The 22743-nt window shown below is 38.1% G+C and overlaps 1 protein-coding gene across 1 annotated transcript; it reads right to left on the bottom strand.

Moving 5' to 3' along the window:
- Positions 1-1094: 1094 nt before the first annotated feature.
- LOC130546723 (voltage-gated potassium channel subunit beta-3) lies at positions 1095-21933 on the bottom strand. Its single transcript, XM_057322146.1, has 14 exons — positions 20651-21933; positions 11585-11628; positions 10833-10870; positions 10629-10708; positions 9661-9705; positions 8821-8865; positions 8479-8522; positions 8318-8404; positions 8138-8223; positions 7611-7731; positions 5845-5939; positions 5640-5760; positions 4760-4848; positions 1095-4621 (listed from the first exon to the last, which is right to left on the bottom strand). Exons 1-14 carry the CDS (start codon positions 20899-20901, stop codon positions 4532-4534), a joined length of 1236 nt encoding a protein of 411 aa, XP_057178129.1. The 5' UTR covers positions 20902-21933; the 3' UTR covers positions 1095-4531.
- Positions 21934-22743: the final 810 nt, after the last annotated feature.

Below are 22743 nucleotides of genomic sequence, written 5' to 3'. Positions count from 1 at the left end.
TGGTTGTCTGAGGGGAACAACGTAAATGTATATACGTTTGAGTTGTTTTGGTATTCGTTTGTGGTGGTTATTTTAGTTTTGCCTCGTCATTGTTTAAGTGTTTTAAAATGCAATCACCTTGATTGTAAAGTAACATTTGATTGATTGAAGTTAGAACGTGTTATGATTGCTTAAAAATACACAAGATGTGATCCACAGAGATTTTAGACATAAAACATATTAGTATCCTATATTCAAATTCATTTTTTTATTTGTGAATTTATTTTTTACATTTTTGTGAAAGCACAAACCTAATTTGCGTGTCTCATTCCATTCATTCGTAATTTAATTTTGTCAGGCACTACATTTATTTGCGTATCTTTAATCTATTTGTTATCAACTATTTGTTTGTAAATCTCCTCTTGAAGTCTCTAAAATGTTAAAAAGAAAATAATGACATGGATGGGCTTATTTTCAGTATCAACACTGTTGATACCTATTAGTCATTATTTAGGCATAAAATATGCATGTCACTTAAAAAAAAAACTTTAATATAGATTGTCTGTGTTGTCTCTATGATTTAGTTAGTAATTTGTGTGTTGTGTAGTAATGTTTGTGTGAATGTGTCTGTGAGTGTTGTGCAGAAGATCTCACAGAAAATCAACATACCTCAAAAACATTTATCCACACACTCTCTGTCATTTCCAAGCCTTGGCGAAAGAACTGGGTCAGTCATGTCACCCAAGGGCTGATGTCACAAGATCACATTCCAACAAAATACACATATCTGAATATTCAGCTATCTGTGTAATGTGTGAGAAGTTCAAGTAGTTTAGTGTAACATTTATTTGTATTAAATAAAGTCACTGGTGTGTTAAACTTCCAGCTGTTTAATGCAGTCCAACTACACATACTCTGAGGGTCTCTGCAAATGTGCTCGGTTACTCATATTCAGCCACATAGACTTGTCTTTTTAAAAACAACGCTGACTTTCAAGTTACTCTCTGATTGTCAGGTGTGGTTAAATGCCTTTAACATTTCTGTATTGAGTGACCTGTGATGCACATCTGTCTTCTGGGTTTATGTGCAGCATTCTTAAACAAAGATTAATGTGTATGTGTGCGTGTGTGTGTGTGTGTGTGTGCGTGCGTGTGGTATGTTGGTATGTTTAACATGCAAATGCTGTAGCCGTTGATATAAATGACACATGTGACAACAGTTTTCTCCACACATTTTAAAGGCAAGCAAGATACATTCAGTACAGGGCTTGTTCTTGTTAGTTTTTTTCTTTTTCACGTTTTTTTCCCTTGTTGCATGACAGTAAATTTTAACATATTCAGGCAAAATCACCATATGAGGGAGTGCACTAAATGTATTAGTTCTGTAAACTAATGATAGTTCCGTCTTGCTAATGGTTATGCATGTCTTTTAAAAAAAGCCTTTTCTTTCTAACATAGATGCCAAAAATATTTCCATAACCAACTCAGGTACAATACTTACATAAGTCATCGAGGAATATAAACACAAAGAGACATTAGAGAGAATACAGACTGGTAAATTTGCATTACAAGTAAAGAATAAAGGGATTTATGTTACCCCGTGTAAAAGTGGCCCAGTTTGACCATTAAACCTTTATCTCTTAAAAAACTGGTCTTAGGACAATTTCTATCTAAAATCCACGTCAAACATTTAGATGGCATTAACTTGAACTCAAAGAATTTAAATTATTTTTTATAAATGAAGGGTCAGATAATGTCTATACCTGTTTACTGTGCTGAAAGTTTTTGTGTTCATTTTTTCTCCTAATCTTGTCCCAAACAAAGTCCTAATCTTTGTTCGAACGGCACTCAAATCTGATTTGTTTTTGTTAACTTTCTGCACATCTTTTTGTAAGTCATAAAATCTATTTGTTTTGACAGTGAAGTAAATACCCAGTGAATCATTTTACGTTATCTTATTACGATTTAACTAAACAGACCACAGATTTTTTCTGCCTGTCTGAACAAAGTCTAGGCCGGTGCTTGTCTGTAACACGTGTAACATGAGTTGGATTGGACAGCCTTGTTGTATGGCACTGCACATATACAATGTTGGCCAAATGAAATAGACAGTAAATATTAATTTAATCCAGCCAATGTGCAGGAGTCTCATCTGTGCCTGTTCGAAATCATGAAACGACACAAACACACAAACTAGTGAAGTGCTTCGCTTTTCATTGTCACTGACGCAGCGTGTGTGTGTCAAACACACATCAATACTAGCACAGTTCTCTGGTCATGTTAACCGTCATGACTACTTGTGAACTATGATCATAAAATTATGACACTGTCCACTTAGTGCAAAGGACGCTGACCACAGAAGCCATGCTCCACACGCACGCAAACATACATGTATGATGCCTCGCAAAAGTATTCACACCCGGTTCTCTTATTTCAATGATTTACATATTCAACATTTAAATGTAGTTTTATTTCTTTTTAAGCGCTGCAATTATAAATGATTACATGTGAAATTGTTTTATGCAAAACATAAACTGTAAAAAAACAAAACGTAATTTTACAGAAATTTTCTTTCTTTTTTTTACAGATTTCCACGTAAAATGTCAATTTTTTTGTTTTTTAATTATCTTTGAAATACGGTCAAAAAACGTAAAATTACAGGAAAAATACAACAAATTTACAAGAAAAACAATTTCATATATATCCTTATATCCTGTAATTTACAGGAAAAAAATATTTTAATGTATATTTCGATTTCTCCAGCTTACAGAATTTTTTTTTTTTTTTACAGAATTTTTTTTACAGTGTAGGCCTACTGTTTTTTGCCTTTTTTAAACCTTTTGGCATCCTTATTGATTAGATTGTATAGCGATGTCAGAAAATAAGGAAAAGATTGCGAACAAGACTGTTAGTGACCTGAACTGTCCACATGAACACTAGTCTGCAGTTACAAGTTACCAGACTTATAATAGTTTTGTTGTCAGTTTTATTTTAGTTTTGTATATGTCGAAATATATATGTATTTTGAATTAGCTTTAATTTTTATATTTCATGTTATTTTTTAGTTTAATTTCTTATGCAGTTTGTCATTTTATTATTTATCTGTTTACATTGCTATATAAATCAATTTAATTAAATTTTTAATAAACTATAATAAAATAACAAAAACCGCAATCCCTTTGCCAAAGTATGACCTCGAGCAAGTATGCCTACAAAAATGGGCCAAAATCCCATCTGCAGTGTTCTCATAGTAATATGCCAAAAGACCAAATTATATCATTACCACAAAAGTCTCTAAAATGACAAAGTATGGGATGTTAATATTTAGGTATCCTTTATATTTCTGTTCATTTTCACACAGAGTGGCCTTAAAATGTACCAGGACTTTCAAGCGAGATGTCAAATCATGCGGAGCCTTTTCTCACAATATATCTGTCATTATTCATTTCAAATCTAACAAACGTCTATTGTAACAATGTAACAATTTAATAAAATTGGGATTCTTTGGTCAAATACAATAAAAACCATAAGATGTGATGTGTGGCTTAAGCGCCCAAATACATTTTCAGGTCACTGTATAACAATGTCACATTCAAATGATGAGTTTCAGTCATTTTTTGGTAAATAAGGAATTAGCTATGAACACGTTTGTGAGGCACCACACACACATATACACACACGCACGCACGCACGCACGCACACACACACACACACACACACACACACACGCACGCACGCACACACACGCACACACACACACACACACACACACACACACACACACACACACACACCCCTCCTACAACTGCACAGATTCTCTTAAAGGGACAGGTGCACCATTGTAAACACAAGGAGAGATGGAAAGGAGGGAAACGGAGGAAGACTTGTGATGTGTCCAACCAGCCATCTGCAGTCGCTGCGTGTTCCTGTCACACGCCGGAGAGTCCGCCATGCTCTTCTGCACCTCGACAGACAGCGCACGTCCCAACAAATGCGACAAGCAGCTTTCGTAAACATCTGGCAACGTCAAGCGGCTATTGCGCTGTCCACACCGTGAGACGTGGCGTCTGGTTTTTGAGGTGCACGCCGGACATCGAGGTTCGATTTGAAGTGTCACTGCATGCACACGTACAAACACTCGTTCATGCCTAAGTTAACACACGCTCTCTCATAACAGCTCGTCCACTGGTGAGGGAAAGGGGCGAGAGAGGTCATGAAGTCGTCATTCGCCTCCTATATTTCCTCTTTCTGCAAGACTTCCTCCTGGAAGACAAAAACTTTGGTGTCTCCAAGTAAAGAAAGATCTCGTTCCTCGCATTTCTGCGAGGTGGCCGACGGCAGTTTGCACGTTTTGTTTGTAGGTATGTTTGGATATTTGAGTTGGGTTACAGAGAGCGGTGCGGTATGGGCAGAAAGCAGGTTGCAGAAGGCATGCAGGCGTTGTAATATACGGGAGAGCAGAGAAGCGATGGGACGCCGCGTTCAGTCGTTTCCCCCTTTCGCTTTCCTTTTCTTTGTCCGGCTGAAAGTATTTCGGCAATCGTCTCGTTCTCTCACGCACGTGACTCTTTCTTGGAGTGAGGCTTGTTGCCCAGGAGTGCATCTATCTCGCCTACGGTCTGAGGAGTCATTTGGGACAGAATCTGTGGTGAACATGACAATAATGAACATTAGTGACAATAGTGAACATTATGTTGTGAGTCTTTAAGTGCATATATGTGTGTTCATCTAAGTGTGTGTGTGTATGACTATATATGTTTATATGTGTGTGTGTTTGTTACCCGCAGGGCTCCAAGGTTCTCAAGAAGTTGGTCTGTGTTGGAAACACCAAGAAGTACTGAACTGACCCCCTCGCTACGTAAACACCAGGCTGAATGAGAGATTTTCACATTAATGTGCAAGGGGGTAAATGAAGCTTTATTTATAAAGAACCTTTGAGAACTTGAACCTTCATCGGCTCATGAATATTAATTAGGTGATGCCCAACAATCCTTGCTGAAAGGCAGGGAAATGAGTGTGAATGTGCGTCCGATGAAAGCGTTTATTGGCGAAATAAACGATGATTTGCTTTTGCGTTGGTTCAGTTCACTGCAGAAGCAACCAGACCCAGATAGCACAGGTACATCTGTAAGATAAGGAGATCTGGAAAACATCCGCTGTGTAAAAACATCTTCGAAAGAGCTGTTGTACATCCAGTCTAAATCATACACATCTTCCAGACATCTTCCAGAGGTCTATATGACGTGCAGACGTCTCAGAGATGTAGGGCAGATGAGCAAACAGCATCTGCCAGATGTCTATCAAATAGATGTCTGCCAGATGTACGTGCGCTATCAGGGGAGAGTTCCGCCGGGTCTTAAAGCCCTCCAAATATGTGGTCTGCAATTTTACACAGCGGGCGAAATGCTTGTATAAGAGCAGAAATCTCTCTGACGTCCACACACTTCTGCTCCGTATGCAGTTCAGCATGGTGTTAATTGATTTGTGGGCATCTGGAGCAGGTGACAAGTGAGTCCCATTCACAGGCGTTAACAAAGTTTCCACTGCCAAACAGCTATTACTACTGAAAGCTGTGACGACCTTCCGTGTATCTGTGCGTAAAATCCTTGTAAGTGTCCTCTTGAGGGACCGCAAAGCATGTCGGGTTGCGTTGTGTCTTACCGATCGCAAGCTGCGCAGCTGTGCAGCCCAACCTGTCGGCCACCAGATGGAGCTCTTTAATTTTGGCCAGTTGTCTGCGTCCTTCTTCACTGTGTACTCGCTCCTTCAGCCACTGATATCCCTGACACACACGCACACTCATGTTAGTCACATGAGTGCACGCGGACGAAATGGTGACAGGTGTTCACAAACTCTTAAAACTCACTTTCATTGAGGCCCGCGAACAGTCGGGAACGCCGTCGCTGTATTTCCCTGTGATGAGTCCGCATGCCAGAGGAGACCACGTCATTGCTCCCACACCTGACATAGATAAATCGAATAGTATTTAATGAGTATTTTTAGATGGAAACCAGTCTCACAGCATCGATCATAAACGGCTTTGTTGTCTTCATTTGATCATTTGTGCAGATCTTTTAGACACCCCTCAAATAAATAGCAAGCTACTGAGACATTTCAATGAATATTCCCAGACTTTGACATATCTGGGACCTGTTCTGCTCCGAGCTTTACTGAGCTCCCTAACAAGACATTAAAATAATACAAAAATAATGCTGCCTTATAAGAAATCTCATTTGACCGAAGTCTCAAACAGCATCACATCCATCCCAAAATGCAATAAGACTTTTTACAATATGGTGAACAGAGTTTAGCTGTTCTATTCAGTATTTGTCACAAGAATTTGGATCAATTTAAACCCATCGGCACATCGGCTACAGAATAATAACGAATCAATATTTCGTTAATTAAAGTGATAGTTCACCCAAAAATGAAACTTCTGTCATCAGTTATTCACCCTCAAGTCGTTCCAAACCTGCATTAATAAACTTTTATTTTGTTAAACACAAAATAAAATATTTAGAAGAATGCGGGAAAACAAAACGTTCTGGGGCACCATTGACTACCACAGTCATTTTTGTTATACTATAGTAGTCAATGGTGCCCCAGAACTGTTTGGTTACAAACATTCTTCAAAATATCCTCTCTTGTGAATAACAGAAAAAAATATTTTTTTTCCCCACAGGTTTGGAATTTTCATGTTTGGGTGAACTATCCCTTTAACTGTGTGAAGGCCCTATAAGAAGTGTTTAAAATGTTGACTACTTTGTCTTTTTCAACCGATATTTGTGCTATTTATTCTTATGCTATTATTCAAACTCAACCGTGAGCTCTGTTTGACGTTTGGACCGTCGCAGAACATTTCAGTTCACTATTCCGTTTCCATTAAGCCACTGTGAGGCAGTGAGGCATCACCAGAGTCGCTTTTTCAGGGGTGTCTAAAGTAGGTCCTGGACAGTGTTGGGTAAGTTACTCTGAAAAAGTAATTAATTACTAGTTACTAATTACACATTCTATAATGTAATTAGATCACTGTGCAAGTTACTCTCTTCAAAAAGTATTTAATTACTTATTACTAATTACTTTCTATATCCTACATCAACCTTGATGAGTTAAGTGATTCAAGGATAGACATGAAACGGCTCTTTTAATTCATTCAAATAAATCATATAAAACTACGTAAAGTATTATTATTAATTACAAATGTGAGAATTATACACTAAAGCACGGATTTTAAAGTTAGACTTTGAATTTTGATGTTAATTCCTCTTCTGCACACACACATATTACACAAAGTATTTAGTTTAATTACATCAGAAGTAACTGTAATTAAATTACAGAAAAAATAAGAGTAATCCCTTACTTTACTTTTTCAAGGGAAAAGTAATTAAATTACAGTAACTAATTACTTTGTAACTAGTTACACCCAACACTGGTCCTGGAGGGCCGGTGTCAGAGTTTGCTCCAACTTGGCTCAACACACCTGTCTGGAAGTTTCTAGTCTGCCTAGTGAGACCTTGATTAGCGGGTTCAGGTGTGTTTGATTAGGGTTGAAACTAAACTCTGCAGGACACCGGCCCTCCGGTCCGACTTTGGACACTGCCCGAACAAACTGAAGTAACTCTGTTTACTCACCGATCTTGTGGTAAAGCTCAGGGAGCTGTACTTCAACTTTATCCCTCTGAAAGTAATGATACTCGGCCTGTTCGCACACGGGTGGGATTAGGTTAAACTGTCTCGCTACAGAGTATGCCTCCTAAACACAGGAACACACACATAAACATGGTCAAATGTCTTCCATATGGACACCTAAACTATATGAGGTTAGACCTCATAAATGTAAATTTTGACATTTAAGCCATCAACATTACGTACCCTCCAGCATCAATATATATCACTGTCTTATGCACTTATAGTAAATCTAATTATAAAGTGTTTTGCTTTAAAAGCATGTCATCATGTCCAAAAAACTATACATGGCTTGATATTTCTTGATGGGTGTGAGGACAGATATGAGGTTAGATTTGTGCCAAATGTAATTGAATAAACCCTTTAAACAAAAATATCCATATATCGTATATATTGCTAGAATAATGATTAAAAATGGTAAATCTGCGATGATGAAACAGGAAGGCATTTTAACATTTTAAAGCAGAACACACCATTATCTCCATTGCACTCCAGCGTGACGTGCCCCAGTACATGGCCATACCCTGGTTTATAACAAATGTCATGGCACGTACCACCTCTGTAAAACACACAAGAGCGATCTTGATAAGGGATGTGACATTTACTTTGCATTCATAATAACTTGACTGAAAGACACTAGAGAAATGAAAGACCTTCCATAGGACTGTTCACATCGCTTCGATTGGCAAAGACGAGATCCACATAATCCAGCTGCAGTCTAGACAGAGAACCTCTGAGACCTGCGGATACATCACTGTCACTGACGTCAGAACTCAAACCGTCATCATCATGATTGAATAAAACGACACTTTACCTTCGATGATGTGTTTTCTGGACAGCCCTCTCTCTGTCTCTGCCCTGTGGATTGTTCATGGAAACATCAGGTTTCAAAATAATATTTTTACACATGATATGAATAAAAAAAATGTAAAGGATTATGGTTAAATGCATGTCTATTAGTTTTTGTAGTGACGTATTTATTTGAAAAAAAAGTCAATGAGTGTTTTAATTCACACACACATTGATCAATAGATGTCATTCATCAAACCTTTCATTGGAATAGTTTCACAATTTACAAACTGCACTTTCAATTCTGACTGCTTCATTTAGATGCGTTTTGTCTGAATGTGTGCATTTAATAATTAAACGCACTCACTGTCCTCCCCAGTAGATCTTAGTTGTTATGACGTAACTGGACCGTCTGAAACACATTTGTTTTTTAAAGAGAGATTGGTTATTAAACAGAGGAGAGATTTTTTACGTTACTAAATTTAAATTAAATGACCAAATCAGGGCTAAAACTATTAAACATTTCTGTTATTAAAATTGAACAAATACAGGCCTAAATACTATTTAAAAATCTTAAACTAAAAGAAAATTAAAAATGTTGTTTTAGCAAAGCTGAAATAAGTGTAATTTGAAGAGCTTACATGATTTGAAGTTAACTTAAACATGAACAACTAATATAAAATAAAAATACATTTTAAATACAAAATTAATGGAAATAAAAATAAATTCAACCTAGCAAAATAACAATATTTAAAAAGGCACTAAAATATTAACTGGTAATAAATAAAATCTAAACTTAAACTAAATAAATAAACTTAATAAAATATAATAATAGAAATAAAAATGAATTCAACCTTATTAGCAATATTTAAACATCCTAAATATATAATAAACTAAAATTGTTAAAATGATCTAAAATTAACATGAAAAATAAAAATATACAAACAAAAGCTAATTTAAAATATTTTAAAAACCGTAATAATACTTGCCACACAAACTCTATACACACATCTTAATCTGATTTTAAAATGTTTTTTTAACTTCTTTCGTAAAGTTATGTGTATGCAGCATGCAGACCAAGTTACAATATTTCACGGGCAGACTCGGAAGAATAAATTGTATAGAGAGTTGATTTATTCTTTCATATATTCAAATTGATTTCCCAGGATGCTAATAGAAAGTGAGACATTAGAATAAAACAGGTCACCTCCAGCCTTTATTCTTAATGATGTTCCCCAGAGTGACTTCAGCCCTGCGGAAAAGAACGACACAAAATCAGTTGATTTTATTTTTGCACTGACAAAAGTGACCGTATTCATTATCATCTCTGTCTTTCCGTTCCGTAAAAATATCTGTAAAGTCAAGAAATCCAGACCTGAACGCAAGCTAAAATACTGCCTGAATTTGCTTTTTATAAATTTAGCTTTTTCGACCAATCGACGTGTGTTGTGTCTCTGTCCGGCCAATAAGAGTCTATCAGGGCAATCACAATCGGCCAATCAGCATTGACAATTGCTTAACAATGTCAAATCGACACGAAACTTAGTGGCCGTATTTGACTTTTATCCACAAAGAGACTGTATGAAATTATAAAAATAAACAATCACACGCGCTATAATATCATTTGAGAACTTCAAAAAGCATAGCTGTCTATACTTTATTTGAAATATTTTGCCAAATTTTTCGAATGAATGGTAATAAACATTAAACACTGAGTTTGCAGCATAATAGAAAGAAAGAAAAGCGACAGAGACGAATATGAGAAGGGCAACAGTATGACAGCAGAGACCAGAGGAGGATGAAGAGATGCTGTGGAAATAGAGACTAGAGATGTGTAAATGCCCCACCGGGGTGAAAATAATGCCACGAGGGCACGACCTACAATAACCCACAATGAGTGAAGACAGCTATGACAGAATGATCAGACGGAGCGGCTGAAATCGGTCTGGTCTGAGCTCTTGGGCTGTACTCATGATGCTTAAACTTATTCACGTTGTCATGACATTAATCTCACCCTTCAGGTTCTGTTGAGATTGACCTCACTGTCATTTATGTTTAGTTTAACAGAGACCCCAGTGAGTGCGATTAACATTCAAATTGGTTAAGTCAAAACCCTGCATACACAGACAGAAGGGAACAAACAAGAGAATATAAGGTCACCGATGGCAATCCTACCTGCCTGAAGCGTATACTTCAGCCGTGTCGAACAGATTCACTCCGTTCTCAAAGGCTATCGTCATTAAACTCTCTGCCATCTAAAACATAAACACACAAACATCAGGTCTTTCAAAGGCTTCGGTGTAAAAATTATACCGTAGAAAGAAACTTAAATAACTATGTCAGAGAAGAAAGCTAACTTGATCCTGAACATCAGCTCACCTCATCAGAGATCTGAGAGCCAAATGTCACCCAGGTGCCTGTAACAGAAGGTGTTAAACTTCTGGATAAAGAAATCACATGGATTCGTGGAAATATATGAAGGTATGCAAAAGAGAAGAAAACTACACGTGCCAAAGTAGAAAACACAAAACACTGTTTCTCCTGAACAGCAACGCAATCTGAAGGGATAGTTCGCCTAAAAATGAAAATCTCTTTTATCATTTTTTCATCCTGTATGACTTTCTTTATTCTGCAGAGCACACAGAAGATATTTTGAAGAACGTTGATAACCAACCATCCAATATTGAACTCATTGACTTCCATTGTGTGAACACAAGACCACAGAGACATTGATTTCTCAAAATATCAGTGACAAACACGAGTAAACGATGACAGAATTTTTTCTTCATTCGAAGTCTTAAATCCCCTGCTGTTTAGACAAACTATCTAATGTGAGTTTAAATAAGATTTCAGAAAAAAGGGTATATTATTACGTCTATACAATAAAAATGAATTTCCCATCAAAATGATACAAACCAAATGATCTGAGGTACGCTATACTCACTATATCTCAAATACTCTTATGTCAATGATTTCATGTTTCGTTTTGCATTCATCTCAAGAAATTTCAGAAGAAATATCCGAGTTGATAAATGAAACATAACTTCAGGTGCTGAACTGTGAAAGGTTTTCAGCATCAATGATGCTCTGATACGAGACAGAGACGAATTAATTGCTCGTTTATTACTCACCGAGACCCAAGCAGGAAACACGCAGGCCAGATTTCCCAAGATTTCTGAAAGAGAGAGAAAGTGTTTGATATGTGAAACGAAATGTTCAATTCTCAGAGAAAGGTTAAAAAAGAAAGAAAGAAATTCATCAATGTTTCTTTGAGGAACAAAGAACACAATGCCAACAAACAGGAATGAAATCCTCACTTTTAATCTGTCAAACAATTTTAAAATCCCATTATATTAAAATGAATCATTTGTATAGTAGCGTTTAGTTCACCTATTGGCTGTAAGGTAATTGATACACTAGTGTACACAAATGTTGACAAATGGTTTTACAGGATTAACACATTTAAAATGTACAGTTTTGCACGTAGAGAGAAAAAGGACCTAAAATACTGATGACCCATCCTGCGCTGAATAGATTTCTGCCCAGTCAGATGTTCTTCAGAATGAGAACGTCCGCACCACTTTACACTGATTAGCAATCAAATGATGGCTGGATTTAACAAAAAAAGAAAGAAAGGTTGTGGATTGGATTCCAAGCGAACGCACATACCGAGCAAATGTATAGCATGCATGCAATATAAATCGCCTTGGATTTAAGTGCCAGCCGAATAAGTACATTTCAGTAAAAAGCTTTTCTGCTTTAAAAGAGCCGCAGCATTAATATGATAAAAGACACAAAGACGTTTTCTTAAGAAATTTCAGCAGTAAAACATGTCGCCCTGACTCAGTTTGCATTTATTTTATTTTGCATTGTTGCAACGCAGCTTCATAGAAAATACATTTCAGAACAAACAGTATGAGGACAGAAATAAGGAAGAAATCAGGAAAATTACAAAATCACAATTTCTTTGTCACTGTATACAAATATTTATCTGCAGGGTTGTTTTATGCATAGCAAGTATTGATGTCTTAATATATCGTAACATTGTAATGCTAAATCATATCCATACATGCTGAGTGTTGAGTAGTTCCAAGGACATAATACGCCGTTGCTAGGGTGTTGCTCTGCGGTTGCTAAGGTGCCCTAAATGGTTTACAGTGTGCAGCGACGGTATATGCTTACTAGAGAGTTATAAGTGGTTATTTAATGAGCCCAGAAATCTGAACAGAGTTGGAACTATCAATTTCTAAGATCTATATTTAACTGGCTTTATGAAAACTTCCGTCTTTTTATGGAAGTGAATGCATTGTCATTCGTCACAAGGGATTAAAAAGAGAAAAGATTCATAATGAAGGTACGAGCATCATCCTCGCATGCTGTTCGTACAGCAGAGGCTGAACATCAGATCGACTGCTCACTTACTGTACAGAATGTGTTCAACACACACAGAGAGAGAGACAGAAAGAGGCAGATTGTCAGCATCTTTAGATCCATGAAGCTCCGCTGTTTCTTCTCCACATCTATTTTTGTTTGCCCAGCCGGTCTATTTTTAGCCGTGCAACTGTGTATTTGTTTGTGTCCAGCATGTGTGTGTGTGTGTGTGTGTGTGTGTGCGTGTGTAACGGACTGTTCATTACACTGATAAAGACATATTACCACCCCGAACGGTGAGAATTAGCTGCATGAATCATTAATGTTGTCTAAAGAAGCAGTGCAAAAATCTATTCATCACATGAAGAGAGAGGGAAAAAAGCTCATCCATGCTGACACACAAATATTTTCCTCATTTTCCCAGTCATCTTTCATGTTTGCCGTCCTTTCCTTTTGTGCGCAGCCCTGCATTACGGCTCTGAATCATGTACTCGCATGAATCTGTGTGCATGTACTGTATGTGATGAGACGCCGCTGGGATGCTCAACCTGAATCTCTCGGTGCTCCAGAATATTCACACATTGACATGGCATCCAAAGGCACAGCACCTTTAGCTCTGTACTATGCCATATTCAGACCATTTGTCTTATCTTTATTTCTTAAGAATGTTTAAGAATGTTTAGTTACCTCTGTAAAAAAAAAAAAAGCGTAGCTCAGGAATTATTGCAAGGAGCACGAATAGATACATTTTGCTAAACGAGAGAGAAATCACCGTGGTGTGTCAAAGCCTAGCGCGCTGCCTACAGAGGGATCGTTTTTTATTATTTAACGATGCCGCCTGAACCTACCGTATTATACAAGGCAGCATCACATCGTATTCTTCCCAGAGATTGCAATCCCAGAATGCACTGCCACAATGTTAACAGTGTTGGGTGTAACTAGTTATTGTAATTTAACTACTTTTCCCTTGAAGAAAGTAAGGGATTACTCTAATTTTTTCTGTAATTTAATTACAGTTACTTTTGATGTAATCAAACTAAATACTTTGTGCAATAGTGAAATTGACATCAAAATTCAAAGTCGAACTTTAAAATCCATGCTTTAAAGTATAATTCTCACCTTTGTAATACGTTTGTCAATTAATAATACTTCTTTAAGGGTTTGTCAGTTAATAATACTTCTTTATGTAGTTTTATATTATTTATTTGAACGAATTAAAAGGGCCGTTTCATGTCTATCCTTGATTCACTTAACTAATTGATATAAAATATAGAATGATTAATAATTAGCAATGAAATACTTTTTGGAGAGAGTAATTTGTACAGTAATCTAATTACACTATTGAATATGTAATTAGTAACTAGTAATTAATTACTTTTTCAGAGCAACTTGCCCATCACTGAATGTTAATTACAGAAAAAGAATCCAAAATGTCAGATGAGGTGAGAGGAACGTTGAATAATGTACACAAATGAAAAGTTCATTTGCACAAACAGATAACTTAACAATAAAACATCATTTACGAAAATGAATAAAAACAGATGTTTCTCTTTTTTGAAAACTATGACTAAATATAATAATTTAACAAAACGTCTTTTGATGAACATAATCAGAATCAGAAAGATGTTTTATTGCCAGTGTGCTTGGACACAAAAAGAATTTGTGAAGCTTCAGTGCACATACAGGTAAAAAAGTGACAAGGCACAGGTAACAAAAAGTACAAATAAATATGTGAGAGACAATACACAATTGACCAAAAGGACAAAAGGCAGTATATTGAATGTACAGATGTGCTATTTACAAATTAAACTGCGTTATATACAAGTTATGCAGGGAAAAGTGGATAGCTGAATATTATATCAACAACATATGTACAAGTATAATAAATATGAGTATATATATAGTTGTGTATTGCACAGTAGGAGAACATTTAACATGAGGTAGATGGCCTGAGGGAAGAAACTTTTCCTATGTCTGGCTGTTTTGGTGCTCAGTGCTCTGTAGCGCCAATGCATTTAAATTACATTGAATATAATTCAATGTAATTTAAATGCATATATGCTCAGCAAAGGCAGATTGTTAGGCTCTACGGAGGCTCACTGGATTTGAAACAACGCTCATGTCTTTCTAATACTGATCAGAGAGACATGAGATTGAAAAGAATCAGAAATGCAGAACACAACACCATCCTGACACACTGCTCTGAGAATACTGCAGTGCACCACAACAGAGTGGTGAGAGAGAGAGAGAGAGAGAGAGAGAGAGAGAGAGACAACCACAGACAGAATTAAGAAAACACACACAGATGAAAGGGTGGAATGTGATACAGAGAAAGAGTGGAACAGAATTGAATAGAGAGAGAGAGAGAGAGAGAGAGAGAGACAACCACAGACAGAATTAAGAAAACACACACAGATGAAAGGGTGGAATGTGATACAGAGAAAGAGTGGAACAGAATTGAATAGAGAGAGAGAGCTCAGTGTGTCTGTCTGTAAGCTGTTAGAAGCCCATTGTGATGAATGTCCTTTATAATGAGTTAGCATAGGCAATTACTGCACATGCTGAGCGAGTGAAAAAAAGTGTGGGGGGGGGACGTTTAGAATGACAATCTATCATACGAATATTATTCATGTACTATTTTTGGGGGCAGCTACTGTGAAAATGTTAAGCATGCATGCAGATGACCATGCAGCTCCATGTGTCATAATGGATAGACGGTTTCATCGGACAGACGCGCCTGACCCAAAGTTAACTTTCGGTCTGTGTTTGGTTATCGGTCTGGCTAGGGGCTACCACAATTGATTTTATATGAATATTAATTAATATTACTATTTTATTGTATATAGTCATTGTATTAAATTATATTCAAACTACTCAACATTTATTGATTCTTTGCAGAGGTCTACCAGAAATTAAGTTTGCGCCACATAACGTTTGTTTATGTTGTTGCCGATGAAACTGTCTATGGCGTTGCATTGCACAATGCAGTGCGACCTTTGACCTGACCTTTTAATCTTCTAGCGTTACAAATGAAGCAATGTCAACGTCTACCTCATGGCTCAAGATTTGATCACAACATACAGTAATTGTTTACAGAAAAGCCACATATACGTAACACATGTCGTTGCTGTCCTTCTGAAACCTCGGATGTCCAAATTCACGAAAAAGAAAAAAACACTGCACTTTTTGACAAGCGCTTTTTAACTTTTTATGGGTTAGATACAGTATTTGCCAAACCCAGTGACAACCAAAAAGGATGACTAATAGTAATGATTAATTAGATTAATTAAAATCACGAAATATGGAGATACAAGGTTTCAGAAGGACAGCAGCGATGTACAAAAACACATGGCCCTGTTTTGGAACAATTTGTTATAAATCTCATGTAAAACCAATGGGCTCACATGTAGGCTAAGTAATGTGTCAAATTCATGTGGTTGTCCATTAGGATATACGAGTCTTGTCATTGTAACAGAACATTCAAGAGCTCTTTAATACAGAAAACACTGAATTTCATTCAAATTGAGTTTTAAGCAAAGGTTTGGGAGAAGTTTTTCTATCTTGTCTCAAAACAAAACTGTACAACAGATGTTTACCCAACTACCGTGACAATTCTTCCAGCATCCCACTTCCAACTCAACACTTCCTTCTGTTCGTTTATGACCAACTTCCTTGAGATACCCAGCAGGGTGTTTACAGCTCAAACCAAATCTGTTTTACTTCATTTCATAAACAGGTGGACTCAATTACATCTCTGTCAAATCACAATTTCTCATACAGTCAGCATACTCCAGAGTCTCCTGCTTCAGATATTTCTCCCGAGAAAATAATCACACAGTAATCTCACACTTGTCTCTTCGATAGCTCACCGCGTCTACACAGTAGTGCGATACTGCTAAATGCATTTAACCCCGTGGACCATGACTGTAAACCTGCAAATGCAAATGTCATTCACTTTTATTATCCAGACTAGAAATCATTCACACTTGTTTGCATTAGGGACTGTAACCCACTCGGGACATGAAGTGCTTTGTAATTTAGTCCTGTAGCCTAATAAAGGTATTGTCTATAAATGAATAATTATTTCGACAAATAATAGCACAGATCTATGCCATAATAAAACCTGTTCCAAATAAGCCTTACTTTCTTTTTTCATTGTCACTTAGAAAAAGCTGTTTGCAAAAATCCTTGTTCTTTTACAAATGAAAAGGAACGGCTAAGCCCAAAAATAAAATACACCACTTAAAGTCAGTCAGCAGATGTGAGCGTTGTGTTGGTTGTTTATGGTGCGTATTAAAAAAAAGAACGAAAGAAATGATATGACAGAAAATACGTCAGAAATGACTTCAAAGTAAACAATGAACGCAGTAAAGCTCGCGTTTCCCGCACGGTTTAAGACGCGAAATGTGAATCGGGCCTACATTTCGCGTCTTTTCCGCGCGCATATTCGTTATTTTAAATGTAGACACGCGGCAGGCGCGCGCAAATAAGGAGCGACGCGGTCGCGATGCGCATGCGGTGCAACGCTCCCGTTTTTCTAGGCGCGTCGGCGCCGCATCAAGATGAAAATAGTTCAACTTTTCAGAATGCTGCACGCGCACCGCATGAGAAAGCAGTGAATGTGTGAAATGTGAATCGCCCCTAACACAGCTATTCACTTGGCTAACCCAGTTAATAATGACAATGTTCCATCACTAAAGGATGAGTAACTGTGATGTTGACTCTCACTGGACGCTTGTATGTGTTATTACAGGGTTCGAAGCGAGTATTTGTAATGCTCGAGAAAAGATGTTTCATGAATCATGACGTATGATGCAAAAATGGAATCCAGTAAACATGAGTCACCATTTGCCTGCTGAATTAATTTTTAAACGATTTGATAATGTGATAAAGATATTGATTCGTTAACATTAATGCAAGGCAAGAAACCTAAAGCTTTTAACTATAAATAAATATACTTTATATAATAACTGCTAAAATAATTGACTTCATGTTGGATCAATGCTGAGAGGAACAAAAATTAACATCTTTGGATAAGACTGAATTTGCCACCAGACATCTGGAGCAGACAGAGAAGTGATTTGCGAACACCTCAGAGAGAGAGAGAGAGTGTGACAGTGGCAGCTTTCTAGTATGCATACATTGTCTCGGATTGATGGTTTAATGTTAATCTTAGCTAAGCAGTTGGAGTAAGAACTGAACGTCAATGTCACTGACCCGATCGATTTCGGTTTAGCTCAGTTTAGTTTTTGGATGAATGAATATTTATGACGATGAAGTTGGGTAACCGCTTGCCTATATATCAATAACATATTTACAAAGCATCAAAACATTTCTAAAATGTGTAAAAGTGCCATTTAGTAGGTTTCATATCATGAAAAAGCAATGACGGTCCAAGCACAACATTTAAGATTAACATTTATTGGAATTAATTAAAAAGTCTTCACTTTTTATTAGAAGATTTTCATCATTTTCTCACTCCACCACTCTGCCCTCCGAAACAGAACTAAGATGTCGTCACGTTTTCGCTTCTTCGCAGAAGGAGATAATGTAAAGTATTTACGAAACGCGTTCTGTAGAGCAGTTTGTCCGTTCAGGGCTACTGTAGAAACAACATGGAGAATTCCACGCAAGGGGACCCGCGGTGTATGTAGATAGAAATAGTTCATTCTAAGCTAATAAAAACATAACGCTTCATTACGTAAGGTCTTTATACTCCTCTGAACACATAGTTATGTATATTATATTGCATTTCTGTCAATAGATGCTCCTAAATATTACATACGGGACCTTTAATGCTGTTTGGATGGCGGTTCGTCTGGCTCAGTTATCATAAACAGTCGATGGCTACCCGAAGCGATTCTTCCGTGGCACCGTGAAGCACAGTGTGTATATTCGGACACATTTAAAACACAACTGACAAGTGAACAGGTTAAGTGCACAACCCCACAGAAACTGTTGTAAAACAGATCAAACATATGGTGTAAGAATAATTATCTAGCATATTTAAGCAAATGTGCAAGGATGTGGCTGTGAAGCCTCACAACTGCCATATTCCCAGATGATGAGCCATTAGATGCATATGTTTCTTAATAGCCCCTCTCATAATGCATAGGGAAAACAGCAGCTATTAAACACGGCAATTACAAATCATTAGCAAAATGATCGTTTTTACAGCTGTTATTAATCCCAATAGTTTTGCACAGCAAGTGTGCTCCTATGGGTGTAACTACATGCATTACATAAAAAACTGCATTCGGGTTTCTGGGCGACGTGTGGCCATTTGTCATTAGAGAGTTTGTGTGATCACACACACATATATTGTGATGTTTAAATAACGAACACGTACGCACACGCACACACACGCATGTTGGGTTTCCATGTTTTATGGGGACATTCCATAGACGCACTTGTTTTTATACTGTACAAACTGTATATCATATTCCCTACCCCTAAACCTAACAATCACACTAAACTTTCTGCTCTTTTAGATTTTCAAAAAAGTTAATTCTGTATGATTTATAAGCTTGTTTCCTCATGGGGACCAAAAAATGTCCCCTCAAGGACAAGGATTTGGGATATTGCCATCTTTGTGGGGACATTTTGTCCCCATACCGTAGGGTTTACCCTTCCCACGCACACACACACACACGCACACATTTACTTCTCAGACTAAATGAGGACATTCCATAGACTTCTGTGCATTCTTTGCATTTTTACTATTTTAAAAAAAATTAAACTTATAGCGCTTTTACAGATGAGGATGCTTTTGGATTGATTTGTCAAGTTTTGATCACTTTTAGGTACAAATTTGTCCCTATAATATTAGTCTGTACACACACACACACACAAATTCACACACACACAAACGTTTTAACTCCCAAAGGGTGCAATGAAGCATTTTCAAACAAAAGCCATTAAGCAATAAAATATGCTCTTAAAGACTTAATGGACAATAAACATAGTCAAGCTGTGACATTTGTGTGTGCCTGTGTTTTGGATAACCACCATGTGCAGAATAAACCTGCCATCTGAAGAGATTAAAAAATACAATTTTGTTAAGACACGAACCACCACAGCATTGACACTCATCATCACGTCATTTAAATTACATCCAAACATTTTGGCCATTGAAGGAATAATGTGAAAAATGCAAGCAAACACACACACACGCACGCACGCACGCACGCACGCACGCACGCACACACACACACGCACACACGCACGCACGCACACACGCACGCACGCACGCACGCACACACACACAGTGCTCTCACAGGAGCTGATTCACTGTCTTGCCCGTTTGACACACATTCAAGTCTCTTATAACACAAGCGTTCAAGTCTGCACACAGTCGGTAATGTAAAAGTGGCTGTCAATGGGCCCTTATGAATCTTTAAAAAACTCATGTAACACGTGAAATAACCCAGATCATCCGGAGGGAACTGCCCCAACAGGTGCCATTACACACAATCAGTCATCACACAACTTGTCAAAAGATTTCTGGGTCATAATTGACCTCAATATTTAAATCACCATAATATCACAGTTTATTGCAATAGTAAATAATAGAAATTTTAAAAAGACTTTTGGTAGGTCAACGAGATAAAAAATCTCAACGAGGAAATCAAAATTGTTAAATAAAATGGATACCTTAATAGTAAAATATTTTAAAAACAATACACTTAATGTCAAAAACTGAAACTGTCCTAATTTATTTTTCATTTTAATTATATATTTTTTATTCAGAGTGAAATGTTTTGACATTATCAGGAGATTCACCCACACACCTCCACCTGTCCGGCCACGCCCTCCCTCCTTCTTACCTGTATTTCATGCTGCTGTGCCGTCCAATCGCCTCTTTCATGTGGGCGTGGCCTTGTGGCAGAGGGCGGGGCACACCTGCGTCCCGTGATTTGGCTGAGCCCTGAGGGGCATAGTTGCCGTTGCCCCCTTGTCCGCTCCCGGCACCTCCTCCGCTGCTGCCCCCTGGTGGAGGGGCAGTCCTCAGGCCGCACAACCGGTCCTCACTGCGGCTCTTCAGATTGTGTTCCGTACAGGCAAATGACACCTGCATCCTGACCAGCGTTACACACCTGCAACCCCTGTGCGCTTGAGTTTATCGGCGTGTTTGAGGATAGATAGATAGATAGATAGATAGATAGATAGATAGATAGATAGATAGATAGATAGATAGATAGATAGATAGATAGATAGATAGATAGATAGATAGATAGATAGATAGATAGATAGATAGATAGATAGATAGATAGATAGATAGATAGATAGATAGATCTTTAGGTCTTTAGTGGCACCAACTTGCAGCTGTTGCGCGGAGGGCAAGGGTCCAAACTCACGCGTCCAGACGCGGTGGGGTGCGCGTTCGTGTCGCCAGGCAAAAGTCACGACTGGCCGCGGTCCAGGCCCAAATCTGTTGCGCGCACAATCAGCCTATATGCAGTCGCCCACTGCACTTCTCCAATATGTAAAGATGTTCGTCTCCGCGTCGAGGCATTGCTCTGCAGAATCCGGGTGGTCTCTCTGTGCGAGGCGGGGGGACCTCTTTGCGGTGCGGAACCACCACCCATCCGCACTGGGTTTCAACCGACAGGATGCGCAACAGCCGGTACCGCTTCACCAAACGACACTGCGAGCCGGGCGAACTTGCGTTCACCTGCGCCGGGCCATGCCCATCGGTCTAGAGCAGGACGGATTCACACACATACAGTACACACAGACACATACGCGCATGATCTGGAGACGGTCACTATCTGACACACAGCGCGCTCTCACACGTTCTCCATATCGCGCTGCGTTGCCGACGCGTAATTATTGCCATGGTGATCATCGCGGTCGATCAAAGAAGAGTTTGACAGCTGTGCATTGCCCACATTCCATAGTCGGGTTGTGTCGGTATCACATCAGCCGCAGTTGCCGAAACGTTGCATGTTTACCGCGTAAATGACGAAATGCCGTCGATGGAGATTTGATGGAAACGAGTGAATCCGCTCAGTGCGACACAGAAATCAGACGAGATACTGACAACTCAGAACCCAATGAAACCTTCTGTGAACCCCCACCCAACCAATCTCTCTCTCTCTCTCTCTCTCTCTCTCTCTCTCTCTCTCTCTCTCTCTATCTCTCTCTCTCTCTCAGCCCCTCTCTCGGATTTCCTTAGTGATAATGTGTGAATTGAGTAGGACCACTGCGGAATAATCATCAGTTTGTTTGATTTTATCAAATGTTCTCCATACACTGGGAAATATTTCTGCGAATTTACAGGACACACTATTTCAACATTACAGAATTTAAAAAACACACAAAAACGCACAAACATTCACACACAGATAAAAAGAGTGTGATAAGATTGTGAATGCACCAGTCAAATTATTTGAAAGATTTCCTGTTAAAATTTCGATCATAGTTTATAACCAAATCTGTAAGGATCCGCACAAAAATGTGAATGTGGAACTGTGATCGAATGCAAAAAAGCCTGCACACATTCATTTACGATGTTTTGAAAATATAATTCTGTAAGAAAAACAATGAAAAGACACACAAACATGCAAGCATGCACCAGTGCACCCAAAACCACACAACTATTCTTTTAGAACAAAGGTGATGTGCTTCTGTTTCTGAGGCATGCCAAGTAACAGACCTCTGGCAAGAAACACAAAATATGATTCAGCACACACATCAAAACATCTTAACTAATGCCTCATTCTAATTTTGTCAATGTCAGCATGAGCCAAGCATCGGAGGGAAGGGCTTTACTCACTGCATCGTATTTCTAGCGTGACTGATGAAGTGTTTCTACATTCTGAATCATTCCAATGACAAATGCCACCTAATTGACTCGCAGTGGAAGTGGACTGGCATTTGTATGCTGTCATGCAGCTGACATATTTTTCTAAGATGT

Source organism: Triplophysa rosa, linkage group LG2 (assembly GCF_024868665.1).
Source record: "Triplophysa rosa linkage group LG2, Trosa_1v2, whole genome shotgun sequence".
NCBI lineage: Eukaryota > Metazoa > Chordata > Actinopteri > Cypriniformes > Nemacheilidae > Triplophysa > Triplophysa rosa.
The sequence above is the reverse complement of the archived record's forward strand: the minus strand, read 5'-3'. Positions and strand labels throughout refer to the sequence as shown.

Bases quoted from the DNA above. Each gene is read 5' to 3' on its own strand.
- LOC130546723 (XM_057322146.1), bottom strand. From the start codon at position 20,901: ATGCAGGTGTCATTTGCCTGTACGGAACACAATCTGAAGAGCCGCAGT. The intron at 7,732-8,137 runs GTGTGTTCTGCT...TCCTGTGTTTAG, and splicing joins GGAGTGCAATGGAGATAATG to GAGGCATACTCTGTAGCGAG. The intron at 4,622-4,759 runs GTAACAAACACA...TGTTCACCACAG, and splicing joins AGAACCTTGGAGCCCTGCGG to ATTCTGTCCCAAATGACTCC.